General features: G+C 40.4%; 1 protein-coding gene across 5 annotated transcripts in view; it reads right to left on the reverse strand.

The window, feature by feature from the left end:
• TBC1D8 (TBC1 domain family member 8) overlaps positions 1 to 27,662 on the reverse strand; it is an 81,847-nt gene that overhangs the window by 29,499 nt on the left and 24,686 nt on the right. For all 5 annotated transcript variants that reach the window (XM_034757986.1, XM_034757985.1, XM_034757983.1 and 2 more), the window contains exons 3-5: positions 19,731 to 19,849; positions 16,197 to 16,425; positions 8,345 to 8,585 (exon numbers count right to left, since the gene is read on the reverse strand). In XM_034757986.1, the coding sequence (XP_034613877.1) occupies positions 8,345 to 8,585; positions 16,197 to 16,425; positions 19,731 to 19,849 (589 nt within the window). The remainder of the gene's footprint in view (positions 1 to 8,344; positions 8,586 to 16,196; positions 16,426 to 19,730; positions 19,850 to 27,662) is intronic.

A 27,662-nucleotide genomic window follows, 5' to 3' on the forward strand; every position in this document is an offset into this window, starting at 1 on the left:
TCAGCGGCGCGCGTCCAGCTGCTCCTTCCCGGCGGGAGGGAGACTAGGCGCGGGGGATGCGCGCCGCATGTGCCCGGGGCAGCAGGAGGCACGTCCCGCTGGGAAGGAGCCACAGCCGCGAACGGGAGGGAGAGGCACGGGGCTCCCTGGCAGCAGCGGGGATTCGGCCCCCCCTGGCTCCTGCCCGCTCCGCACTGCCCCCGCCCAGACCCACTGCACCCCGCATATGCCCATGGCGGGAGGCTCCGCTGGGACTCGGGGAGGGCAGCGCGCGGCGGCCTGCTAATGCCCCAGGCCCCTTAAAACTTTTTTTTTTGCTCCGTCCCCCCCTTTTTTTGCTCCGCCCCCCTTTTTGGCTCCGCCCCCGTCCCGATATTTTATTCTGGTAATCTGGTCACCCTACACCCAGCATCCATTAGCACAAGATGATGAGCATACTGTCAGCAGGGGTTGAATACAGTAGCCTCTCTATACCAAAAGAACAAGTGTTTCTGAATACTCCTTGTTTTGTCTTTTTTTTTGCGGGGTTGCAGAGAGAAGAGTATGTCTGTGCTTTATCACTCCCATTTTACACCTGGAGAACTGGAGAGATTATGAGATTTGCTCACAGTCCCAGAGCTGTGGCAGAGCTGAATCCAAATCTCTCCCAAATCCCAGTTTAATATTTCACAAGATCAGCCTTCCTTCCCACCAGAAATCAAACACAGGAGTGCTGTAGTATAGACAGAGATATATCTTTGAATACACCTGAATTAAAAGGGATGGGGCAGCCACATACAGACAGTACTCAGTTAAGAAGGAAAAATAAACTGATATATTTAAGAATTTCAGAGAGGTTACACAGGAACAAGAAAAAATACTGCTGTAACTTTGGCATCTTGCAACGGCTGATGGTGCTCACCAATACTTGTTATATTAAAATGAGAACATTTATGCTTTTTTCCTTTAAAATTTTTTTTTCATCTGGCTGGATTTCTGTTACTGTGGAGGACGGACAGCAACTCATAGCTAGTAAAGTTACAATACTATATAGATACATGCGTGTTTCAGCCAAAACAGGTCTTAAAGTATCTTAACATTTTATTTTGCCACAATGTCCTGACTCATTAGCCTCACCTCCCTTTGAGCTAACAGAATATATGTTAAAACCTATATAAATTCACAAAGTGCATGCTTGCCTTTTGGCATGACGACATGCACTGCAACACCACATGAAGGTTTTTTTTAGGGGAAAAAGAGGATGCATTAGGTCAGGTCTATACTAAAACATTAAGTCAACCCAGCTACGTCACACTCAAGGGTGTGAAAAATCCACCCCCCTGCACAACATAGTTAAGCTGACCTAACCATCAGTGCAGACAACATTAGGTCAACGAAAGCATTGTAGCTACCGCCTCTCGGAGCGCTGGATTAACTACAGCAACAGGAGAACCCCTCCCATCACTGCAGTGAGTGTCTACACCAGTGTTACTCAGACTGGCTCTCGAGCCGCAAGTGGCTCTTTAATGCGTCTCCTGCAGCTCTTTATAGCACATATTAAAACACTCTGTGATTTAATTATTAACCAATCTATGTTACTATGTTATTAACCAATTGTAGCTGATAAAATAATAATACTTGGTCAGTCATTTTGCTGTGAGTAGATAGATAGATAGATAGATAGATAGATAGATAGATAAAATAAAAGCTAAATAGTTCCCCTGTCATACGGTTTAAGTATGAATACATAGAGCCCCAGTATACGAAACAATGAATTCTCATTACTGCAGCTCTTTTGGGTGATGTTGATTGCTAATTTGGCTCCTGAACCCCTGAGGTCTGAGTATCACTGTTCTACACTGAAGCTCTACAGTGGCAAAAATGCAGCGCTGCAACTGTGCCACTGTAGCAGTTTACATATAGACATAACAGTAGCTTCCTGTCATTAGGGAAGGATGCCAATCCTAACATCACTGGCATTGCCTGTTCGGAATGACTCATGAAGCAAGATCAGACAGCGGCACCAGGAGACCACACCTTACCCACCACTGCTCTAAAAAAAGGTGCTGAGATGGAGGTCAGCTTTGTGGGATCTGGGAAAGAGACAAATGGCAGCACAAGAATGAAATGCAGTCAGTACTCACATCACTGTGGGCTGAGGTGAAAACTTATATGAAAAGAATCACAAGTGGAACAGAAGAGCAGAATTCGGTTACCCAAAGAGAAATGCTATGCATTTCTGCTTCTCGGCAACTGTGTGCCCTCATAAATATATCCCAACAAAAGTACAGCATGTAAAATATCTATGGCAGTTAAAAAAAGGTACCTCTAAAGTTAGTTGCTGAAACAGGAAAGGTAACCCTTTAAATGTGATACAGCAAAGATTGAGATCTATGGGCCCATGATATCAGCTGTAAGTTTGCCAGTAATAAATACAATATTACCCTGGAAACAAGTTAAAACGACTCAATTAAGATGGTGGACCCAAGCACTGAGGCATGGCCTATGCTGATATATGGACACTGTCAAGGTTTATTATTTACAGAGAAGCATGAACAGTGTTTGGCAAACAAGCTAAATTCCCTGTACTAAAGAACTTGTTGTCTAGATTATCTTCCCCTTCCTAATTAAAAAAAAAAAAGGGATTCCAAAGATTCCATTCTGAGTTTCAAAACCCCTCCAGCACTGAAACATGAGTGTGATGTCCCAACCTGCTGGGGCTGCTAAACTCAAGCAACTCACCTCTTTTCTTTCTGGTACTGGCAGTTCCATATTTATGAATCAACAGGCAACTAAAACAAGTAGCATTATTTTTATATGTACCAGTGAGAAGATATGATGAAAGTTAAGAAAAATATACCCCCAAAAAGAGAAAAGGAAGAAAAAAAAAAAAGTTGTTTTGTTCCCTATTTTCCAGGGCAATCAGCAGACTACTCTGCGCTCCCCCCCACACTTTTTTTTTTTAACCTGGGTTCCCAACTTGCACCTTGTTGGATTCTAGGATTATCTTTGTTTCCAGCACATTGAGTGACTAGTAAGACTGAACTATGATCATCTATATGTGACCTAAAAGTTACCTTTTAAAAGTCTTTTACTTAAAGGAAATAATACACATATGGCTGACAAAAACAATTCCTGGACAGTACTTCAACATTTCAGACTGTATCCTCGCTGTCAAATGTGTTTTCTGTATTTTAAAACCAACAAGGGTCATATTGGCAGGATCTCAGTTTTGTTGAGTCACTGCCTGTTCATATTCAAAGAACTAAAACAACATGTAACTACAGAATAAAACATCTAAATGACAATGTTCTGTTGGTAAGTAGCTAGATGACTTCTCACTTTTAGAGAAAGGTTACTCACTATTTTTTCATTCCGTGGGGTGAGAAGTACCTGATATGTATAAACTGGGAAGTATTTGTAAAAGATTGTTGTTTTATTAAAAACACATTGATATTCTGAGCCTCCCTGTCAGAAGCAATCACATGGATGAAAGCAACACTTGTGATGCAAGCTATTTCATCAACCAGTTTCCATTCAGCTCTGACACTGGCTTAACAATCAAAAGAACTTTTTTGCTTTAAATATTTTGCTTCAAATTCTATGGATTGGTAACTCATCACTACACAACAAGAAAAAGGATTTAAGACAGTAACAGCCCAGACAAATTATTATCCTCTTCAAATCTTATTGGCACCGTATGCACCCAATTACATTTCCACTCAGGCCATTTCCTCAAGAAGTGTTTGTCCTCTACACATCCTGAATGAAATGGAAGCAGAAAATCAAAGAAAGCAGTAAAACAGCATTTTCAAACCCTCACAAAGAAAGAAAATCTAATCTCTTTGGATAAGAGAGTTATCTTATGTAACAGTGTAGTTCATGGCACTGAACTGCATTTGCAATAAAGGCCTTTTGTGGTTATCAACTGCCCCTCAGCTTCACTTTGCTTTTGAGTGTGCTTAAATGGCCATTAATCCCTTTGTAATCCATGTCTATGATCATCATCATTACATTAAGAAGGAAGGAAACTGATTTACTATCTGCTTTGACACTAGGCCCCAATATTGCTCCAGCTCTGGGGCTGAAGCATCCACAGGGAAAAATTGGTGGGTGCTCAGCACCCACTGGCAGCTCCCCGCCCAGCTCACCTCCGCCTCCTCCCCTGAGCACGCTGCGTGCCCGCTTTTTCCCCCTAGCTCCCAGTGCTTGCGCCGCGAAACAGCTGTTTCGCGCAGCTGGGAGGAGGGGGAACGCAGCACGTTTGGGAAAGAGGCGGGGCTGGGGCCAGAAATTGGGGAAGTGGTCCAATGGGGCAGGGAGGGGGCGGAGTTGGGGCAGGGATTTTGGGGAAGGGGTTGGAATGGGGGCACGGCGGGGAAAGGGTGGAGTCAGGGCGGTGGCACGCGAGCACCCACCGGCGCCAGGGAAAGTTGGCACCTATGTGATTCAGCAGCCCCTACACATGTAGTCCCATTGAAATTACAGAACTACCTACATGAGTAAAGGGTTGCAAGGTTGGGCCCTATATTACTTTTCAGCAAGATGACAACAGGAGACTCTGAAATGCGAATTATAATTATAAGCTTCTATTTTCCATGTGTAGTTTATATAGGATATAATGATCTTCCACACAAGTTCTCATTTTTCCAGAGAAATGAAGGCATCTTTTAAAAAGAATTGCCACAACCCTCCCTGAAATGTAGTGTCCAACCCATCAACAAGTATAAAAAAAATACTAATGGGGGAGAGGGGGGTGTAAAGGAGTCATTTTTATAATACACCTCTACCCCCAATATAACACGACCCAATAAAACACGAATTTGGATATAATGCGGTAAAGCAGCGCTCCAGGGGGACAGGGCTGCGCGCTCCGGCGGATCAAAGCAAGTTCGATATAACGTGGTTTCATCTATAACGCAGTAAGATTTTTTGGCTCCCGAGGACAGTGTTATATCAGGGTAGAGGTGTATATGGCCCAGGGTGGACTCATTTAAATTAAAGTGATTTAAATAATTGATTTTAATCATGATTTAAAAATCATCAGGCAGGAAACCATGATTTAAATATCAATTTTAATCTCGTTTTGCATTTGTACTTTTTAAGTTATTTTCTTAAAGATTAATTCTCATTGATTGGTGTAATTTGCTCCTCTTTTTTGCTAACCAGGAGGGTACACATTTATTTATAGCTTAATATACATTTATTCAGATTCTTAATTTTTACATCTTCTTCTGTTAGAAAACGGTGAATGATGTTTCTCATTTACAAGATGATTAATTTTTTTTTTTAACTCATGATTTGTGTAAAGCTGTATTTGGATGGAAATTGGAATTCAACTGGAATGCACAAAAATAACACTTTAAAATTGTTTTATTTTATTAGTAAAAATGATCTTAGATGTACTGGATATGTAAGAAAAATAGTTTATCAAAACATGTTTTGCATTGAAAACTAATGGATTTACTAAATAAAGGAAGTAACTGCAGTTAGTGAATTGAACTGTTTTTTCTGGTCACATTGTCCTTCAAGATTTTAGAACTAGTAAGTCTCATTCGCTCATCTCATTTTTATTCATAGACTGGAAAAAGGAAAAACAAGCTCCCCTGCTTTTTCAACTCTCAATTGGTTTCTCAACTATGAGTGGACTAGTCCTTAAACTGAACTAGTTGAATAATCTTAAATGAAGAAAATATTCTCTCTAAACCTGCAGAAGAGGCTACTAGTGTCAAAAGATGATTTAGAATGTCAACAAACCCTGGTTCCAGGTGCTTAGCCAGTGACTTCAACCAGTTCAGTGGTTTGATTTTTTTTAAACTTTGGCAGCAAACACCTACCGCTTAACTATTATTTAAATTTAATTTAAATGATTGTAATAGATTATATAAATTTTGCTTTGAACATACATTTTAAAATTTTTAAATTATTTTTTCCCAAAAGATATATTGGGGGGGGGGGGGGGGAAATCAGACTTTTTATTTTAAATCAATTTGTATACATCCTGATATGGCCTATTACATTGATTCTGGCATTGCGTTATAATACATTCTAATATTTGCTTCCAAGGCAAAAAAGGGAATGTTAAGGAGAGAACACAAGGAAAAATTAAGTGAGAACTAGTATTCCCTGAACCATTACAACAGTGAAAAAACAAGTCACTTCAACCCAAATATGTCAGAATTAGCAACTCGTTTATCCACTATTCAAAAAACAAACTTGCTGAATCATACTACATCAAAGTATCAACCTACCTAGCTAGCCACTACCTGTCTAACCTGAGTACAGGAAATGGGATTTCAACATCTTTGTATTTTCCTTTCTGCTCACGCTCTCAAGTTACCACTCGCCAGCATGTTTACAGAATGTCAGGCTCAGGAATTCTCTTGCAAACTATTTCTTCTCTCTTTTTTTTTTTTTTTTTTTTGAAAAGAGAAAGGAGGGGGGGAGGGGAAAAACTGTGTGATTATAGGTGTGGGATGATTTGTGCTCCTATTGCTGGTTCATTAATATACATACTTCTTTTCAAACTCAACTCAGAAAACAATTTGTAGTTTGATTCGGCTGAAGGTCTTGCCACTACAGTATATCAGAGGTCTATTAAGTGCAATATTTACTTCTGTGGGGGTGGAGGGTGTTAACTTTTGTTTCAATTAAGATTTTTAATTCAAGGAGCCTTTTGGTGGGAAAAGGAGAACTTAAAAATTACAAATTAGGAATCCCCCAGAAAAAAACTGGTGTGCAATTTGTGTCATAGCTCCTGTGCATTAGTTTCTTTACTTCAAGACAATATATTTTTAGTCCGAAAGATGAGGTTCGGAGGAACTCATTTGTTTAGAGGCGGAGGGGGAGGGGAGGAGGGCAGGAGAGGGAGTGGAAAGCAGAAAGAGGGTTTAAAAATACAACCGACTCTTCAGAGTAAGAGCACGCACATACACACACACACACACACACACACACACACACACGATTACCAAGGCAAAGTCTTGTTTTAAAAAAACAAAAACCTCAACAATATCCTTTTAAGCACTTTTTAAAAATCTGGCCCAAATCTTCTAGTTTAAAGAAACCTCTGGCATCACTGAATAGGCATATATAAGTAAGTTTTACTGCTTACTGCCTTCATTAAATTTCAAGACTGCTCAAAATATATTCTTCAATGACATAATGGGCAAAATCCTAGCCCCAGTGACTTCAATGGAGCCAGGACTTCACCTATTAAGCGTAAATTTAAAATGCTTGGGAAAAATAATAGTGTATAGGAATCTTCATCTGCTATTAAAGATCCTATAGCACTATTCACAAGAATTTGGAAAAGGGGTTGTAATTTTAGCATCATTGCAGAAATGGCCACCAAAACCGAAGCATATTAATAACGGAAAACAGTCATTGGACACCTGTATTCTCATCAGCAGAACCTCTTCTCCCCACCTAGAAACCATTCACAAATCATTCATTCATGTAGCATGAGTGGTCTATATTTATGAGGGTGTACAGTTCTGACTGCAGGGTCAAGGGACTTGGATGTATAATTGGGAAAACCACAACCTACACGCCTGGAATGACCCCCAGACTAGAAGTATTTGACTCCATGATGTCAACAAGGGTGTCCTAAGTAAATTCCAACTTTGGTCATTATATTCTGCCCACCTAAAATTCCTTCTGCAGTTTCACTTTCCTTAAAAGAGAGAGAGAGAGCAAGCGCGAGAGAGCATGAGTGTGCGCGTGTGTGTGTCTTGTGTAGTGTTACAGGCACAGAATGGCTACCACTTTCCTCCCCTCAGAGTTAACTTCATTTCAGTGGTGGGTGAGGAATCCATATAGGAATTATTTGGAATGAAAGGCAAAGTGTAGTACAGACAATCGCTTATGAATCTCTCACCACAGTTTTGATTCCCAGGACTCCCTGTTAAATCAACTATGAGAATAACAGAAGTAGGGACTTTCCGTCTGTCAGAAGTTCATTAGGATGGGACCACAAGCAATAATTACCATGTTATCAGCACTTGGAACGCTTACACAGAACAAAGAGCATAACAAAGAGTGCTGTTGTTCAAGACAGTTGGAATTCTCGCTTACTGGAATTTACTTTTGGGCAATGAAATGGTACTTTTAAAAGAAAAAAAAAGGAGTGATGTTGCTTCAGAAAATACAGAAAATGTAGGTGTGTGACTTGAATACCTACTCCAGACGAGTGGCATACACACTGAAAAATTCTATTTTAGAAGATCGAAAATATTATAAAATCTGTTTTTTCCTCAAGACACAGTTGTTCAATATTTAATTACCCCCAAGCTAATAAAATACTGAAAAATGGGAAATGTACTTCTATAATTCTTCTTGCATAAGCAAGAACTTTGCTTTTTACCTTTTTGTAATCTGGGTAGGATCCTGAAGACCTGGATCCAGTTCAAAGATCTCATTATCTAGTAGCCTTCGGAGCGTTACGTCTGCCAGCTGCTCCATTATCCTGAATGCCTCATCAATATTAAGGAACATGGAGAAGTCTCGTTCTTTACTTGAAGTGGTGATACGGATGATATCAGTCATAAAGACATTGGAGGTTCTTTCCAGTTTCTGGACATCAACCCAGGGAACTAGGAGTTTTACTGCCATTGAAAAAGAGCAAAAACCTCTTAGGAACTGAGTTTAAACTTTTCACAGACTTCAGAAATATGCAAACATATTAAAATTCAGAATGGACTTTAAACAGGTATAAAGGGGAAGAAAAATATTCTTCTGTATATTAAAAAAACAAAAACAAAAAACATAAATGCCTAATATGTACCCACTATTCATTCTCCCATGTTCTAGGCAGAAAGCTTCTCGTTTGAGGGATTGCCTTCTTAAGTCTCTTCTAGTTTTCATGAAAGACACTAAATCATCAAGTAACATTGACAGGAGTCCTCTCCCCACAAAGCAGGTTATGTTTCATTCGCTAGGGGGTGGCAAGAACGTGAGGAAAGGTTTCAGGGCCATCTACCCTACTGGAAGTAGGCTATGAGAAAGGTGAGAACTTGGTCTCCTACTCACTTGGATAGTTTCAGGGAAGCAGCAGGCTAGCTTACTTCCAGACTGGATGGTTTTTGGCTGGAAACTAAGCCCAGAGTCTGGAAACAGAAGTAAACTGGATGACTACGCAACACAACGTGTAAATGGTTGTACTAGGAAATTCAGCAGTGCATTCTACAGTATGGTCCTCTCACCTATTATGTGGCATAAATACTGAGCTAACAGTTTCATATATATAAATTTATAGATCTATATATCAGAAGTCTCCTTTGATGAGGAAGGCACTGACACCACCCCTTAACAAGGCTACAAAGATCACCAGAAAACAGTAATAAAACTCAAGGCTCACAAATTACTCTAATTTAATTACTGTGTGGACAATGTCATCAGAAAATAAATGTGTACATTTCTCTCTGTGTCCGGCTTGAGAGACCCTTTTCTATTACCTATATAGTATAATGAGGTAAAAAAGAAGAGTGAGAAATACCACATATGAAATATAAAGGCCACACACATACAGTATAACTGTTACCAATGGAAATCTGAAGGAGGCTGCAATGTCACCCATAAATAGATCTCTCAAGAAAATTACTATGCATATTAATTTAATCTTCCCATTTTAATTTTTTTTAAATAACTGACAGCTGTAAATTTTGTCCAGAAACATTTAATTGCATGTGACAAAGTACAACTACAACTAAGAAGGAGTACAAGATAGGGTTTTTGATATTGACATTCTGTTAAATCATCTGTCACTACCCAAAGAAGAGAAAAAGGATCAGCGCATATTGGATGATTATGGAAGGAGACTAACAATCTGGCTACTATTTACTGAAAAGCACTTGAAAATAAATTAGATTTTCCACCTGAGTTAACCTGGAAGCTCACCCAGGACTCTCGTCACCAATGAACATAAGGACTACTCTACCAATATCGCAGGCCAATCTCTTGTTGCTAATAAGGTCATAAAAAGGCAATAATGTAAAGCCTTGTCTTGATTTGATTGTTTTGTTATATAAAACCATGTCCATGATAATTAATTACATTTATAAAAGAGCCTGAATGAGTTTACTGTATTATTCTATAACCATAATCCTGTCAAGAGTGTTCCCTGATTCTAACTTTTCCTATTTAAATGTAGCATACTAATGTCACACAAATTGTTTATGAATGACCATAGAATATTTTAGTTCAGCAGAGCCAGACAGCCAAGGGACTAAAGACTAGTCATCTAGAGTTGTACTAATGTTATTACTAATGCTGTTGTCAAACATGCCAGCCAAGTAAGACATAACGGCTTTTATCAGTGGTGGGCAAACCGCATGCGGCCCATCAGGGTAATCTGATTGCAGGCCGTGAGACATTTTGCTGATGTTGACCGTCACGACCCCCTCTCCCCTTCCCTCCCCCACAGCTCCCAGTGGCCACAGTTCCCTGTTCCCGGCCAATGGGAGCCGCGGGAAGCAGCAGCCAGCACATCCCTGTGGCCTGTGCCGCCTCCCGCAGCTCCCATTGGCCGGGAACAGTGAACTGTGGCCACTGGGAGCTGCAGGTGGCTGTCCCTGCGGACGGTCAACATCAGCAAAATGTCTCGCGGCCCGCAATCAGATTACCCTGATGAGCTGCATGCGGCCCGCAGGTTGCCCACCACTGGTTTATATTCTGTATGAAACAGGAGGAGCATGCCAAATTACAAAAAAGGTCAAAACTGGTGGCAAAAGATAACATATTTTCAAAGTTTAGAAACAATGAAAACTTAATTAAAAACTATGAAAACTTGACAGTAGCCCTTTAAGAAAGTGAACATGCCAACCTTGCAAAATTCTAAATCTTTTGATCGATGTCCCTCCTTTGAGTATCTTCGGACATGTTTCAGTGTAAGTGCCCTTCTCGTTTCAAAGTACTGTGACTTCACATAAAACTCACTAACATCACCAGAAATAAAACAAGGATTTTTTGATCAAGTAGCAGACCCAGAAGATTTAGCACTTTGCCCATATTTCTGTTCATCCAACAGCACTGAAACATTTCAATAAAAGAGAATTAAAATAACTGCCAAGACTTTTCCCTTTCGGTTTTGTAATACGTGTTTTGTTTCTCCCAGCAGTTGTGTTTGAGAAAGTGCAAGAACCATGTTCTATTGGCATTATTTTCTAAAGCCGTAAGACTTAGGCATTTTAAGTAGCATTCCTTAAATACCTTTGTGGATCTAGCCTAACTGCCACTTTAGCTGCCTAAATCCAAAACGTAGATGCTAAAAAACTCCATTCAGCTGTTGCCTAATCCTATAGGTGGCTACGTTTCCACCAGTAAAGTCCCTTAGATACCTAATAATCTGCTGCTGGGCATAGCACAGGCGCTTTAGTCCTGGCGCCCAGGTGCCAACTTCATGCCTAAGCCGAAGTGGGAACTAAGCCAGAGAAAGACTGAAATTAACTCTATAGCCCAGTGGCTCACCTGGGATGTGGGAGACCCGAATTCAATTCCCTGTTCCAATGCTAAAATTTGTACACAGTGGAATATCTCTCTTGTTGAAGCCATTCCACCATGTAAAAATAATTAGTCACCGAAGACTGAGCGCCACCTACCCCAGAATATCCCACAGCCTAGTGACTAGGGCACTCTATTGAGAGGTGGGAGATATGGATTCAAATCCCTGCTTCAAATCAGGCAGAGGGGTCTCTTACATGCTAGCTGAGTGCTCTGAGCTAAAGGCAGCCGTCACTTCCTGTTTTTTGTAAGGAATGGCTTAGGTGCCAAATTCCATGAGAAGGTTCCTGATTGTGGATCCCAAGCAGACAGGGCCGATGAGAGGCGGGGGAAGCCGGTACAAATTACCAGGGCCCAGGGACTGGCTCCCCACCCCTCGTCGGCCCTGTTTAGCCGATCTGCCCTTGCTGGGGGGCCCGAAAAAAAATTTTCACCGGGGCTCGAACCCGCTCTCGACGGCCTTGCAAGCAGAAATAGGTGCCTCCCTCTGACCCAGACTTAGGCACTTAGATAGGAAATGCCAAGGAGAGGAGTGTGACCTATTGGCTAGCTTAAGCAGCTCTCCACTCACCCTGTTGGCTTTTGCAGATCCCATTTTTCAGCACTTAACTCTCCCCACACACTGTATAGGGAGCCTGGGTGCCTAACGCCAGGCTGTGGCTGTCATGAGGCAGCAGGGTTAAGTTAGGTATTTGAACACTGAGGCTAAGTCCCCTTTGCAGATCTAGTCCTTAGTGACTATGACATGAAAACCAGGATAACAAATTCCTTGCTTCACAATAAGTGTCAAGTTCTCCAATATTAACAATCATTCATAAGTATAATTATTTATGAACTATTCAGTATGTCAGTTGACAAACATGACAAAGAGTTGCAAATCGTGTCTGTCACCCATATCAGAGATGAGGAAAAAAAGAATTTCAACACTAGACACCATCAAGTAAGTTTAGGACTAGGGCTGTCAAGTGATTAAAAAAATTAAATCGCACTGTTAATAATAGAATACCATTTATTTAAATATTTTTGGATGTTTTCTACATTTTCAAATATATTGATTTCAATTATAGCACAGACTATAAAGTGTACAGTGCTCACTTTATATTTATTTTGATTACAAGTATAGCACTGTAAAAAAAACAAAAAAATATTTTTCAGTTCACCTAATACAAGTACTGTAGTGCAATCTCTCTATCATAAAAGTTGAACTTACAAATGTAGACTTATGTACAGGAAATAAGTGCATTCAAAAATACAACAATGTAAAACTTTAGAGCCTGCAAGTCCACTCAGTCTTACTTCTTGTTCAGCCAATCACTCAGACAAACAAGTTTGTTTACATTTGCAGGAAATAAAGGTGCCCGCTTCTTATTTACAATGTCACTTGAAAATGAGAACAGACATTCTCATGGCACTGTTGTAGCCGGTGTCACAAGATATTTACGTGCCAGATGCACTAAAGATTCATGTCCCTTTATGCTTCAACCACCATTCCAGCAGACATATGTCCATGCTGATGACTGGTTCTGATCGTAACAATCCAAAGCCCTGCGGACCGATGCATGTTCATTTTCATTAGCTGAGTCAGATGCCACCAGCAGAAGGCTGATTTTCTTTTTTGGTGGTTCGGGTCCTGTAGTTTCCTCATCGGAGTGTTGCTCTTTTAAGACTTTTGAAAGCATGCTCCACACCTCATCCCTCTCATATTTTGGAAGACACTTCAGAATCTTAAACCTTGGGTCAAATGCTGTAGCTATCTTTAGAAATCTCACTTTGGTACCTTCTTCGCGTTTTGCCAAATCTGCAGTGAAAGTGTTCTTAAAATGAACAACATGTGCTGGGTCATCATGCTACTGTGTACAAATGAGAATGCTATAACATGAAATGTATGGCAGAATGGTTAAAACAGCAGGGCACATAAAATTCTCCCCCAAGGAGTTCAGTCACAAATTTAATTAATGTATTATTTTTTTAATAAGCGTCATCAGCATGGAAGCATGTCCTCTGGAATGGTGGGTGAAGCATGAAGGGGCATATGAATGTTTAGCATATCTGACGTGTAAATACCTTGCAATGCTGGCTACAAAAGTGCCATGCAAATGACTGTTCTCACTTTCTGATGACATTGTAAATAAAAAGAGGGTAGCATTAGCTCTTGTAAATATAACCAAACTTGTTTGTCTTAGTGATTGGCTGAACAAGAAGCAGGACTGATTGGCTGAACAAGAAGCAGGACTGAGTGGACTTGTAGGCTCTGAAGTTTTACATTGTTTTGTTTTTGAGAGCAGTTATGTAACAAAAAGTCTACATTTGTAAGTTGCACTTCCAGGACACAAAGATTGCATTACAGTACTTGTATGAGGTGAATTGAAAAATACTATTTCTTTTGTTAATCTTTCACAGTGAAAATATTTGTAATCAAGAATAATATACACTTTGATTTCAATTACAACACAGAATACAATATATATAAAAATGTAGAAAAACATCCAAAATATTTAATAAATTTCAATTGGTATTCTATTGTTTAACAGTGCGATTAATCGCAATTAATTTTTTGAGTTAATCACGTGAGTTAACTGTGATTAATCAACAGCCCTATTTAGGACCAAAATTTAGGAAGGGTTGGGGCACAGGTGCTAGAACTAGAGCTGCGGGGGGTGCTGCAGTGGTTTCCATTATATATAGAGTTTACAGTTTGGTTCAATGGCTCTCAGCTCCCCCACTATACACATTGTTCCAGCAATTCTGGGGTGGTGTGTTGGGGTTTTTGTTGTTGTTTTGTTTTGGGGTTTTTGGGGACGAGGGGGAGGAATACAGTATATTCTTCAAGAAAAAAAAAATGTTAATGAAAACTGTTTTGCTTTTTTATTTACTTTCCCAAGCATGAGCCTAATTAACGCATGAGAACCAGGAAGTGAAACAGATTATAAACAAAAGTGAATGAGTAGTTTATTTTCACTGTCCAAGATGAAAAATGAACATAAATGTAAAGTAAATTATATTTATTTCAATTTTGCATTTTAATAAAGTGTTACTAGCAAAGATAAGGGGCTATTTCTGGTTATGTAGTATAATATTTGATAGTGGCCCTTCATTATTCTTCAATAATCTCCAGTAATACATAAATGAAGCTTTGTGAATAATAGTAAGGCATTTTTTCCCTTTCTACTTTGATTTGTAATAATCCATTTTATTGTGTGCAGAGGATTTCATATGTTCATCATGTATTAGTGGACAATCAACAAGATATTTAAACAGAGACTGAGCTAACTATGCATCAAAACAACAGCGACATTTTTCCAAGCCACATGCAACTTCTGTATTATAATCAGCAGAAGTTGCAAGTGCAACATGATAACTGGGTTCTAATAAAATAGAAAGGAAAAGAGACATCTAATTGGGAGAGGGCATGTATTAAATCCTAGAAATTAAGAGTTAATATTTTGCATATTTTACTGTACTCTAATTCAGCTTTAATCTATAAATATAATATTTGAATAACCACATGATCACAATTTGACTTGACAAAATAACTCTTCTATACATAAACAGTAAAGCCTCCCTGAGCATTAGAGTATAAAGTTTCATTCTACTGTTCCTGCTGGAGTTGTGGTAGGATTTACAGGAATCCCTACAGTGTTACTCAAAAGCATAATCCTGTTAAGGAGAAGACACACACACCCTGAAAAGAAAAAAAACATTTAAAAGGTTGTCTTCGTTTATAATTTCCATCATCCAAGACTGGGTATGGAGGGCATCACATAAGAACGCTCCCTGGGGCTCCATTGGAAACATGGGACCATATCTTTTGGAATGGCTTAGTAGTAGTGATTATCTGGTAAATTTTTCAAGCCATTCTTAAAACTTTAACTTGTCACTTCTGTGAAAGATTTAAAGGTTGAAAAGGAAAAACAAACGTTTTAAGATATTTGGGAGTTGTTTGTTTTATCTGTAAAATTTGTTCAGAAGCTTGAAAAAACAAAATTTCATTCCTTTTTACTTGAAAATACTGGTTTTCCCCTTCCACCTCGTCACATGGAGCACAAGACACAGCTGTGTTATGTTTACTACTCATATTACTTTAAAGTGCATAATTGATGTCACGTAGTTCTAAGAACAGGGTTTTCTTTTTTTTTTTTAGCCAACTTACACTTCCTTTGCTGTCTCTGTACTAACTGCAGCTATTAACAGTGGCTATTTTTGTGTGTGTGAATGTACACACCAATGGGGGGAGGGACTGTTTCTGAATGACTATGTTCTGTATTAAAAATAGGTATTTAAGAATCTGTCACATCAGATACATTTTAAGGCAGATCTACTTTGGGGCCTAAACTATTTAGCACGCTTTTAGAGCAGACTGTTTTCCTGACTTCCATCATACAATTACCACCACGGTCCACTTCACATTTAAAAAACCAACAGTTTAAAGCAATTATCTATGTATAATACTAATAAGAAAACAGTTTGTTGTAAATAAAATATAAAAATGGATGACACATGACAACGTAGAATTTTTAAAAGCAAATACACTCAAATTTAACAAGATAGTTGATCCAAACAAAACAAGTTTCAGAACTCTTCACTGTTGCATTAGCCAAATACCATAGAAGAAGATTAGATTTAAATACATCAACTTAAAAATTACCCAAAAAGTGATATGTATGTTTACAAGTCTGCATAGGGTATAGGGATAACAGTTTTTATATGTTCACACTTACATTCTTTGCCTAGGAAGAAGGAATAAAAACAGAGGTGATTGATGCTCAGATAAAGCCAGCCTTGACGAGGAACTTTACCCTTCCAGCAGCAGCATGAATAATAGGTAATTAACTTCTCTGCTTCAGGGAAGTTAAATCTGGCTTCAAATTTCACTAGTGCCTCTCGAAACTTCTCAGGATCCTCCTCCTGCTCTGCTACTTTACTCCTGGTCTCTTCTGCTATCAATGCCTGATTCAATGACAAGATAATATATTACGGCAAACTGGTAGTTTGCCCAAACTAGTTATTACAAGCCATCAGTACATTTTTTAAATCCTGATTCTCTCTTAGAAAGGTATCCAAGTTGATGTGCAAGTTATAAGACATTTACTTAGTATTTGCAGTCTGTTTACCCACACTTCCAAACCCAGTCTTCTTTTTGGTCCCAAGTTATAACTGAAAAATATTGTTCAAACTACAATTTATAATTAAAAGCTTGATACCAATAATGGCTTGCTTTGATCACCATGATTATTTCAAATAACCCAGAGAAGGCAATAAACATTATTGGAATTTCACTCAGCATATGATGGCTGTAGAAGCTTTAATTTGACTTACATAGCACAAAGCTACAGTACCAAATTTTTATATTGATCAGCAATATTACCAAGAAACAGTACAGTGAAGTATACGATAACCTGTAATAAGCTTTTAACTATTTTTAAAGACTTGAAATAATTAAGTGCTATGTCTTTTCATTACAGCTCTACAATAAATAAGGAGTAGAGAAAGACAGTTAAATGCAAATTGCTTGGCTAAATGCAAATTTACTTCAGGTGCTACAAAATACAAATCAGTCCTACTGGAATACTGTAATCCCATATGCCAGATGTCTATAGCAAAGACCAGAGAGCTGATGTAACAATAAAAATATGGTCCCATTATTCAGTTTGAAACCTGCAGAATTCTAGGTGCCCTGCTCTCACTTTCATGGTCACAAAATTATTAAAAGATGTGAGTTTTATTCAAGCCTTTCAGAGAACTTGGATGTACAGGGTGTAGTAAGGAAAGATAAATCACTGAACTACTGCCAGAAATAGGAATTTAAAAAAAGAATAACTTCTCAACAAGGTGCACGTTTACAGATGTTGCATCAAGGATCAAGTAGGTGATGGTGTCATTTTCCCCCATTTAGGGATAAAATTTAGATACAGCAACAGACTATTTGGAGCTAGTCTTTTAAACACAGATGTTTTGAATGGTCTTGAGTCCCTGGATAGAATTTTATCTTTATTTCTGTAACATCACAGATAATCAAGAGTTTAACTGCAGTCCAAGACCAATGATATCACTGATGCTAGAGATTCATGTACTGTAATCTATAGGGCCCTACCAAATTCATGGTCCATTTTGGTCAATTTCACCATCATAGAATTTTAAAAATAGTACATTTCATGATTTCAGCTAGTTAAATCTGAAATTTCAGTGTTGTTATTGGAGGGTCCTGACCCAAAAAGGAGTTGTGAGTGGGGGTCACAAGGTTATTACGGGGAGGGGGAGCTGCAGTCAGTGGTGTAGCCAGGTCCTAAGAGCAGGGGGAGCAAACATTAAAAAGGTGCCCTCCCTTGGCTCCTCCTCTGGCCATGCCCCCTTGGCTCCTCCTCTGGCCACTCCGCGCCCCCTCCCCCCCTTGGCTGGCTCCTCCGGCCGTTCCGTGCCGTGCCACACCCGCCCCCCACGGCTCCTCTGGCCACGCTGCGGGCTGCCATGCTGCACACCCCCCTCGCTCCTCCGACCGCGCCACCCTCCCCCCCCATGGCTCCTCCGGCCGCGCTGTGGGCTGCCATGCTGCGCCCCACCTCGCTCCTCCGGCCACGCTGCCTCTCCCCCCATGGCTCCTCCGGCCGTGCTGCCCCCCTTTGCCTGCAGGAGCCCAGCGCCGGCCCAGCAGGTCAAGCTTCAGAGCTGAGCGTGGGCCCCGCCCGCTGGCGCCATGGTAACCCCTAACTAAGGCACCGCTTTTGGAAAATGTGCTGAGGAGAAGCGGCTGCTTCCCCTGCACCCCCCTAGCTACGCTACTGGCTGCAGTACTGCTACCCTTATTTCTTCACTGCTGCTGCTGGCAGTGGCACTGGCTATCTGGAGAGCGGCAGCTGCTGGCCAGGAGCCCAGCTCTGAAGGCAGAGCCACCGCCAGCAGCAGCGCAGAAGGAAGGACAGCATGGTATTGTATTGTCACCCTTGCTTCTGCACTGCTGCTGGCAGGGCGCTGCTTTTGGGTCAGGACCCCCAATTTGAGAAACACTGGTCTCCCCCATGAAATCTATATAGTATAGAGTAAAAGCACACAAAAGACCAGATTTCACAGAAGGAGACCAGATTTCACGGTCCATGACACGTTTTTCATGGCCATGAATTTGGTAGGGCCTTAGTAATCTAGGGTGTCAGAGCATTTCTGTGTTGACTACCCTTTACAAATTAAAAGCCCCTTGAGCATGGGTGCAGAGGCAGTACCCTCTTAGAAATCCAAGCAACCTCCCCCTTCCAAGTGTGAGAGATCAAGGCTGGCTTCTCACATAAGCACTGCCCCTGGACAGTGGGACCCATCACATCTTACACCTGGATCTTGTGCGTGTAGGTTCAGTTATCTGTCAATTATGTGTCTGGTGTAATTTTCAATCTTGAGTAAGTGGGTGAGTGTGAGATAGTGCGTGCATGGATAGATGTAGATAGGAGAGACTGATGGGATGTGTTAGGAAAGCATGAGAGAGACAGATCAGCGGAGAGGAAGGAAGCAGGAAAAGAAAAGGGAGAAGCTACACAATTATAGGAACACACTGTGTGCTTAGTGTAGGATCAAGAAAAGAGAATAAACAGATATGGAAGAAAACTCAAGAAACAATACATCATGATCTATTACAGGAAAGAAAATTGGAGTGAAGCCAGAATGAGAAAGAATGTATAATGGACACGAGAAAGATGAAGCTATACACCTCATTTGCAGAGGTATTAAGAACCTGCAGCTCCCACTGACTTCAGTTGCAGGTGCAAGCACTCAGCACCTCTGAAAATCAGGCCCTGCAAGTATTAAATTGAAAGGTAAATGTAATGTACTGCCAATCAACTACAGCCCATGACAGACTACACAGCTGTTATTCCTGTAGGTTCCTGAGGCATGATGGCACAGGTATTTTTCACCATAGCTAGTAAGCACCTAGGTATGTGGATATCAGAAATGAAAATACTGTGCAGACACACTTTCCAACTCTTTCCAATGCGGGATGACAACAAACTAATGAGACCACTGATATGGAATGTGGAAATCAAGACTTGAAAAAGAAAGCTATGTACATTTCATGACAAATATAATTGTGTTCAGAATAAATATAGCTGCAAAGTCACTCATTTTATCAAAAATATTGTCTAGATGGGCAAAAGCTAATATGGACACAAACAGTTGGTAGACTGGTATAGTTCCACAATATCAAGAGTTATTTCTACCAATTCCTTTACTAGTGGGCAGGGGAAAGATGAAAGCAAGACAACTTTTCTTACCTTTACTTTCCCTTTGACAAAACTAACAATATCTTCTTTATTATCAAAAACAGACAAAGTATGGAGTAAGTTTTGCTCCAGCCACTCCCAGTGCTGATTTATCTCCTCTAAAGTGGCACCTAGAAAAGTAAAAAGAGCTAATTAAAAACCACATAGAAGAAATTGTGAAAGAAACTAACTAAAAAAAAAATTAAATGCAGTTGTGTCATAGTGCATTAAAAGAAATTAAGTTTCTGAAGTCACAAATGAAAACTATTAGTAGCAAATAGGTCAATAAGATGTTACATTTCAAGGCATAACTAGAGGAAACAAAAGTAATACTATTTTAAGTAGTTGTTTTTAGTACTTTTAGTTTTCAAGATCTGAATACAAGTTCTCTGCAGACAAATGCTGGTCTGACTTTCAAAGCAGAAAAAATACAACAAAGCTTCTTACTGCCCTGTCTGGATGTGGCTCATTTTTGATTTAAGGTTTAACTCTCCTGCCTCTCCCAACAAACACATGCTCACACACACACACACACACACACACACACACACACACGCCTTTGGGAGGAGGTTATGTGACCTTTAATTTGATACCCTACTCATGAAGGCTTTTGTAATAATCAAGATATCTGACAACAAAGGAGTTTGGTTTTGGTTGTTTCAACACTGCTTGACAAACCTAAAATGAGAATGTCTCCACTTTTGGAGAGAGGTGGGTAAATAGATGATTTGAAACATGATGGATTTCTTTAAAAAGCAATACAATTTATTCTTATTAAGTACCACGTGTACCTATGAACTCCAAAAACGTGATTTTAGTCTCTGGCAGTTTGCTTCAGGCAAAATGCTTGTTGAGCTCCACTACTCCAAAAAAGCTGCAGTTGTGCGTCATAACGACATGAGACCAAAAAAGTGCAAGGAAAAGAGGCAAGTTGTAAAACAGCACTACTAGGAAAAAAGTAGCCACCCCACAAGATAGCTCCTGCCAGTCACTCATTGAACAGGATAGGTAACAGGTAAAGAAGGCATGATGTGCTCTTTTCAGTGCCCTGCTGGGAAGAGAGGCAACAGTGAACAAAAAGAGCAGAGCGTGAAGGAAGAAAAAGAAAATTCAAGTACAAATCTCATTATCACAAAACCTGAGATCTGTAAACATCAAAGACTGCATGTCGCCTCACACGGCAGAGATGATAAATTTAGCTAAACATTTTCCACCTTCCTCTGCTAGGTTTCCCACAAGGAATGCCAACTGGCAGGGAAACTTTCCAAGATTTAACTTCCTCAACAGGAAGGTTTTGTGATGGAACTTCATAAATATCATCAATCAAGGCAAAAAATATAGAAGAAATCATGAGAAAGAAGACAGCCATTTAGATGGCCTTTGCTAACAATTAGGAGGACCACACGCTGTAGGATATTAATTAAGACCTATTGTTTCATAGGAGATGTTTTAATATAAAATGACAATTTATTAAATTGAACATTTAAGCCTGGACAATGTAGATAAAGGGTAAACATAGTGGGGATGAATCAGCGGTCTGCCTTTGTGTGTGCAGTCTGGAATGAGAGACTACAGTAAGGAGGAGTATTCCATAGTAGTTGGCATATTTTCTTTTTTGCTAGACACCTTGTCCAAGCACTGGTCATCTCTCACCTGGACTGCTGTAAATCTTCTCTCTGCCTTACGGTCTACCTACTCATTCTGTTCAAAATGCTACCCAAGTTATCTTCCTCCTCTCTGACCATGTCACCTCACCGCTTCGTGACTCCCTCTCCTCCCTGAGCTCCCCATCTCTTACTCCCTAAATTCAAGCTCCTTGTCTTCAAACACAAGCATGATCTAAGACTCCATCTACACGACAGACCTTACAACAGCACAGCTGTACTGAAGCAGCTGCGCCGCTGAAAGATCGCTTGTGTAGCTGCTCTATGCTGATGGGAGAGAGCTCTCCCGTCGACATAATTAAACCACCCCAAATGAGCGGTAGTAGCTATTTCAGCAGGAGAAGCTCTTCTGCCGACACAGTGCTGTAAACACGACCACTTATGACAGGGAAACTTCGGTAGCTCAGGTTCTTTATTTAGAACATTGAGCAACACAAGTTTTGCCGACATAAGTGGTAGTGTAGACATGGCCTTACTCACCCCTTCCCTGGCTACTCTCATTCCTTCTCATGCCTCCTATGCTCTTCCCAATCCTTTTGCCTTACTCCTCCCTTCATCTACTCCTCTCATTCTGCTGCATGGCTTTTTTTTTTTTTAAATACTGCCCTATGCCTAGAGTCTCTTGTCCCCAGCTGCTAAGCACCCTCTCACTCCTCCTTCTCTCCTCCGAACCCACTTCTTCGATAATCCCCACACCCACTCTGTTCTGAACTGTCTTCACGTGTCTTGCCTGGTATTTTTTGCAGCACTGCTGTAGCCAGGTTGGTCCCAGGATATCAGAGAGACAAGGTGGGTAAGGTAATTTATTTTTATTTGAGCAACTTCTGTTGGTGAGAGAGACAAGCTTTTAAGCTACACAGAGCTTTTCTTCAGGTCTGAAAAAGTAAGTAGAGTGTCACAGCTAAATACAAGGTGAGACAGACTGTTAAGCACAAGAGGTTACAGGACACCAGTTAAAATGAAGGGGCAACTGACACCTCTGCGGTCACAGGACAATCTGCCCCACCTTGTAATTAGCAGTGACACTATGATTACCTTTTCCAGACCTGAAGAAGAGCTCTGTGTACCTTGCAAACTTGTCTCTCACCAACGGAAGTTGCTCCAATAAAAGATATTACCCTCAGCCACCTTGCCTTGAATTTGTACATCTTATTTTGCTTGTAAATGCTCTGAAAAGGCAGAGAACATGTCTTTGTGTGAAAGCTAGCATTTAAGCCCACAGACCCTATCTAAGTGGACTGTTAATAATTCATATTCCATTTTTCAACAGTATGTTAACTATCCAGCAATGTGGGGGCAACACAACATTACGTACTCTCATGCTAGGAGGCACAGGAGCTGCTCCTTGGCTGCATTTCCAATTTTTACTGCAGTAGAAACTGCCTGTAACCCCCTTCAACCCAGAACAATCTTTGGATTGTTGAGGGGAATCTTGAGAGCCTCTCCAGCACCTCACTAGTACAGGGAGAAATTAATAAGCAGATTCCCCCAGTTGCTACAGTAGAACCCTAACATTGCTTTTCTGCTCCAAGGCTCCAGCTTTGTGGGAACTTACGGGGGCAGAGTCTCAGCACCTTTTCCACAGGCCCTTCCCTAAATAAATGCAGGTATCAGTTTTGGGGAACGAGGATAAGCAAAGAGCCACAATGGAAGAGGCAGCTTGGAAAACTTCAACACTGTACTAAAGAGAGTCGGGTTCTGCTGTGTTACTGACTAGTATTGCCAGCCCTAGCAGGAAGCCTGCTTCTTCCCCAGCTGCTGAAGGCAGCATTTCATAACAAGAGGATTATTAGTCAGAAGCAGGTTACATTTCTATTGTTCTTAATGTCTCTATGGATTTTTTGCTCATAAAACTGCAAACATGCTTTGACTACAAAAGACACATAAGAAATATAAGAACAGCCATACTATGTTACACCACTAATCCATCTAGTCCAGTATTCTGTCTTCCGACAGTGGCCAATACCAGACGCTTCACAGGGAATGAACAGAACAGGCCAATTATCAAGTGATCCATCCCGTGTCGTCCAGTCCCAGCATCAAGTGATCCATCCCGTGTCGTCCAGTCCCAGCATCAAGCAGTCAAAGGCTTATCCATTTTGGCTAATACACATTGATCAACCTATCCTCCATGAACTTATCTCATTATATTTTCAACCCAGTTATATTTTTGGCCTTCACAATATTCCCTAGTAATGAGAGCCATAGGATAACTGTGAGCTGTGTAAAGAAGAACTTCTTTTTGTTTTAAACCTGCTGCCTATTAATTTCATTGGGTGACCCCTGGTTCTTGTTATGTGAAAGGGTAAGTAACACACACTTATTCATTTTCTCCACACCATTCATGATTTTATAGACCTCTATTGAATCCCCCCTTAGTCACCTCTTTTCCAAGCTGAATGGTCCCAGCATTTTTCTCTTCTCATATGGAAGCTGTTCCATATCCCTAACCATTTTTGTTGCCCTTCTCTGTAGCTTTTCCAATTCTAATGTATGTTTTTTCAGATGGGACAACCAGAACGTCACACAGTATTCAAGGTGTGGGCATACTATAGATTTCTAAAGTGGCATTATGATATTTCCTGACTTATTATCTATCCCTTTACTAATGGTTCCTAACATTCTGTTCACTTTTTTGACTGCTACTCCACATTGAGCAGATGTTTTCAGACAATTATCCACAATGACTCTCAGATCTCTTTCTTGAGTGGTAACAGCTAATTTAAACCCCATCATTTAATAAGTATAGTTAGGATTAGGTTTCCCAATGTGCATTACTTAGCATTTATCAACATTAAATTTCCCCATCTGCCATTTTCTTGACCAGTCATCCAGTTTTGTGAGATCCCGTTTGTAACTCTTCCCAGTCAGCTTTGGATGCAACTATCATGAGAAATTTTGTATCAGCTGCAAACTTTGCCACCTCACCGTTAACCCCTTTTTCTAGATCATTTATGAATATGCTGAACAGCACTGGTCTCAGTTCAGATCCTTGGAGGACTCCACTATTTACCTCTCTCCATTCTGAACACTGACCATTTATTCCTACCCTTTGTTTCCTGTCTTTTAACCAGTTACTGATCCATGAGAGCACCTTCCCTCATATCCCAAAACTCCTTACTTTGCTTAAGAGCCTTTGGTGAGAACCTTGTCAAAAGCTTTCTGGGTCCAAATACACTATATCAATTGAATTACCCTTGTCAACGTTTGCTGACCTCCTCAGAGAATTGTAACAGATTGGTGAGGCATGGTTTCCCTTTACAAAAGCCATGTTGACTCTTCCCCAACAAACCGTGTTCAACTGTGTGTCTGATAATAATAGTAAAAACCAATGCAAAGAATTAATTTAGCTTCTCTGCAACAGCCTTGTCTTCCTTAATTACTCCTTTAGCCCCACTAACTGATTGGCAGACTTCCTGCTTCTGATGTCAGAAAAAAATTTGGTGTTAGTTTTTGTCTCTTTCGCTAGTTTGCTCTTCAAGTACTTTTTTGGCCTGCCTCATTCTATTTTTTGCACTAGACTTACCAGAATTTATGCTCCTTTCTATTTTCCTCACTAGGACCTGACTTCCAATTTTTAAAGGATGTCTTTTTGCCTCTAACCACCTCTTTTATTCTGTTGAGCAATGGTGGCATTTTTCTGGTCCTCTAATTATTTTTTTATTTGGGGTATACATTTAATTTGAGCCACTATTATGGTGTTTTTAAAAGTGTCCATGCAGCTTGCCAGCATTTCACTCTTGTCACTATTGCTTTTAATTTCCATCTAACTAGCTTCCTCGTTTTTGTGTACTTCCCCTTTTCAAAGTTAAATGCTACTGTGGTATTTTCCCCTCACACAATGTTAAATTTAATTACATTATGGTCACTATTACCAAGCAGTTCAGCTATATTCACCTCTTGGACCAGATCCTGTGCTTCACTTAGGACTAAATCAAAAATTGCCTCTCCCCTTGTGGGTTCCAGGACTAGCTTCTCCATGAACCAGTCATTAATGGTGTCTAGAAATTTTATCTCTGGATTCCGTCCTAAGATGACATGTACCCAGTCAATACGGGATTAGCTGAAATCTCCCATTATTATTGGGTTTTCTTTGTTTGTAGCCTCTCTAATCTCCCTGAACATTTCACAATCATCATCACCCCCCTGGTTTGGTGGTCGGTACCATATTCCTACTGCTATATTCTTCTTGTTCAAGCATGGAATTTCCATCCATAGAAATTCTTTGGTACAGTTTGATTCATTTCAGATTTTCATCTTATTTGACGCTGCTTTCTTTCACATATAGTGCCACTCTCCCACCAGCGTGACCTACTCCATCATTCCTATGTATTTTGTATCCTAGTACTACTGTGTCCCGTTGATCATCATCATTCCACCAGGTTTCTGTGATGCCTATTATATCAATATCCTCATTTAATATCAGGCACTCAAGTTCACTCATCTGAGTATTTAGACTTCTATCATTTGTATACAAGTACTTATAAAATGTCAATATTTAGCTGTCTGCCTTCATGTGATATAATTGAATGGGACTCTTTTTTGTTTGACTGTTTTTCTTCAGCTCCTACTTGTACTTTATCAACTTCAATCCGCTCCTTTTTACTAGGACAGAGAGAATCCCTATTAATAGATCCTCCCCTAAGGGATGTATGTGCTCCTCTGCACCTGTCAACTGTTCCCCTGCTCTTAGTTTAAAAACTCCTCTACAACTTTTTTAATTTTATATGACAGCAATCCCGTTCCATTTTAGTTTAGATGAAGCCCAAAAGGATCTCCAGTTCCTAATAAACCTAAAAACTCCTCCTTACACCATTGTCTCATCCATGCATTGAGACCCTGCAGTTCTGCTTGTCTAATTGTCCTGAACATGGAACTGGAAGCATTTCAGCGAATGCTACCATGGAGGTTCTGGACTTAAATCCTTTACGTAGCAGCCTAAATTTGGCCTCCAGGACCTCTCTCCTACCCCTATATCACTGGTACCTACATGTACCAGCACCAGCGGCTCCTCCCCAGCACTATGTCTATCAGGGATGGTCTAGACAGTATTTGGTCCTGCCATGCGGGCAGGGGACTGGACTCGATGACCTCTCGAGGTCCCTTCCAGTCCTATAATCTATGAATCTATGAATCTATGAATCTATATATAAGTCTATCTAGATGTCTTGAGAGTTCTACAACCTTTGCACCCAGCAGGCAATTCACCATGGTGTTCTCCCAGGCATCACAAACCCACTATCTATATTTCTAATAATCAAATCCCGCAATACTATTACCTGTCTGTTCCTAATAAGTCATCTCCCTCGGAGGGGGATCCTCAGTGTGAGAGGATACCATGGCATCATCTGCAAGGAGGGTCCCAACTATGTGACTGTTTCTCTCCCCTCCAGCTTGATGTTCTCCTTCCTGGAGACTTTCATCCTCCGCAACACCATAAAGGCCGTCAGACTGGGAGTGGGACCGCTCTACTGTGTCCCGGAAAGTCTTGTCTGTGTACATCTCTGTCTCCCTAAGCTCCTCCAGCTCAGCCATTCTGCTGTCAAGAGACTGTACTCTGTCTCTGATAGCCATGAGCTGCTTGCACTGAATGCACACATACACCACCTGCCCACAAGGCAGGTAATCATATACGCTGCATTCAGTGCAATAAACTGGTTAGCTCCCCCTCTGCTGCTGAATCCACATAGTATAGATTAATGCAATATTGATCTACACAACCAGAATTATCTTCTACTGACTTGGAAAAATTAACTGTTACTTACAACAATACATCTTGGAAATCCATTTGGGGAAGGGGGGAAATTCAAGGTCTTAAAGTGTTATTTGTTAAAGGCTTTTCTAAAACTTCTATAACCTACAAAAAAATCTTAACCATTCCAGTCAAACAAGTGGTTCCCCTTGAAGTGAAAAACAACAGCTGCCCTACCAGACTGAAGAAATCTGCACAGAGTAATGATCAACCCCAGAGAGGAATATTACCTACATGCTACTGAGCAAGGGACCTAAGCATTCTTTGAGATGAACACTGGTTTGCATTTTAAAATGCCAAACTCATTTTCTTCATTACAAGAGCAATATTTAAGAGCATGAAGTATTCTCTTCACAAAACATTCTCTCTTTAGTGGTGTGTTCTTACCTTCCAAATAAAAAAAAGAGTACCAAGTGAACAGCAATTATGAAAATGAGGAAATGGTAGCACCTAACCATAGCCAAAAATAACATGGAGAACAGACTCTCTGCAAGCTTCCCAACACAAATGTAACAATGCACATCAATC

Source organism: Trachemys scripta, chromosome 1 (assembly GCF_013100865.1).
Source record: "Trachemys scripta elegans isolate TJP31775 chromosome 1, CAS_Tse_1.0, whole genome shotgun sequence".
In the NCBI taxonomy this organism is placed as follows: domain Eukaryota; kingdom Metazoa; phylum Chordata; order Testudines; family Emydidae; genus Trachemys; species Trachemys scripta.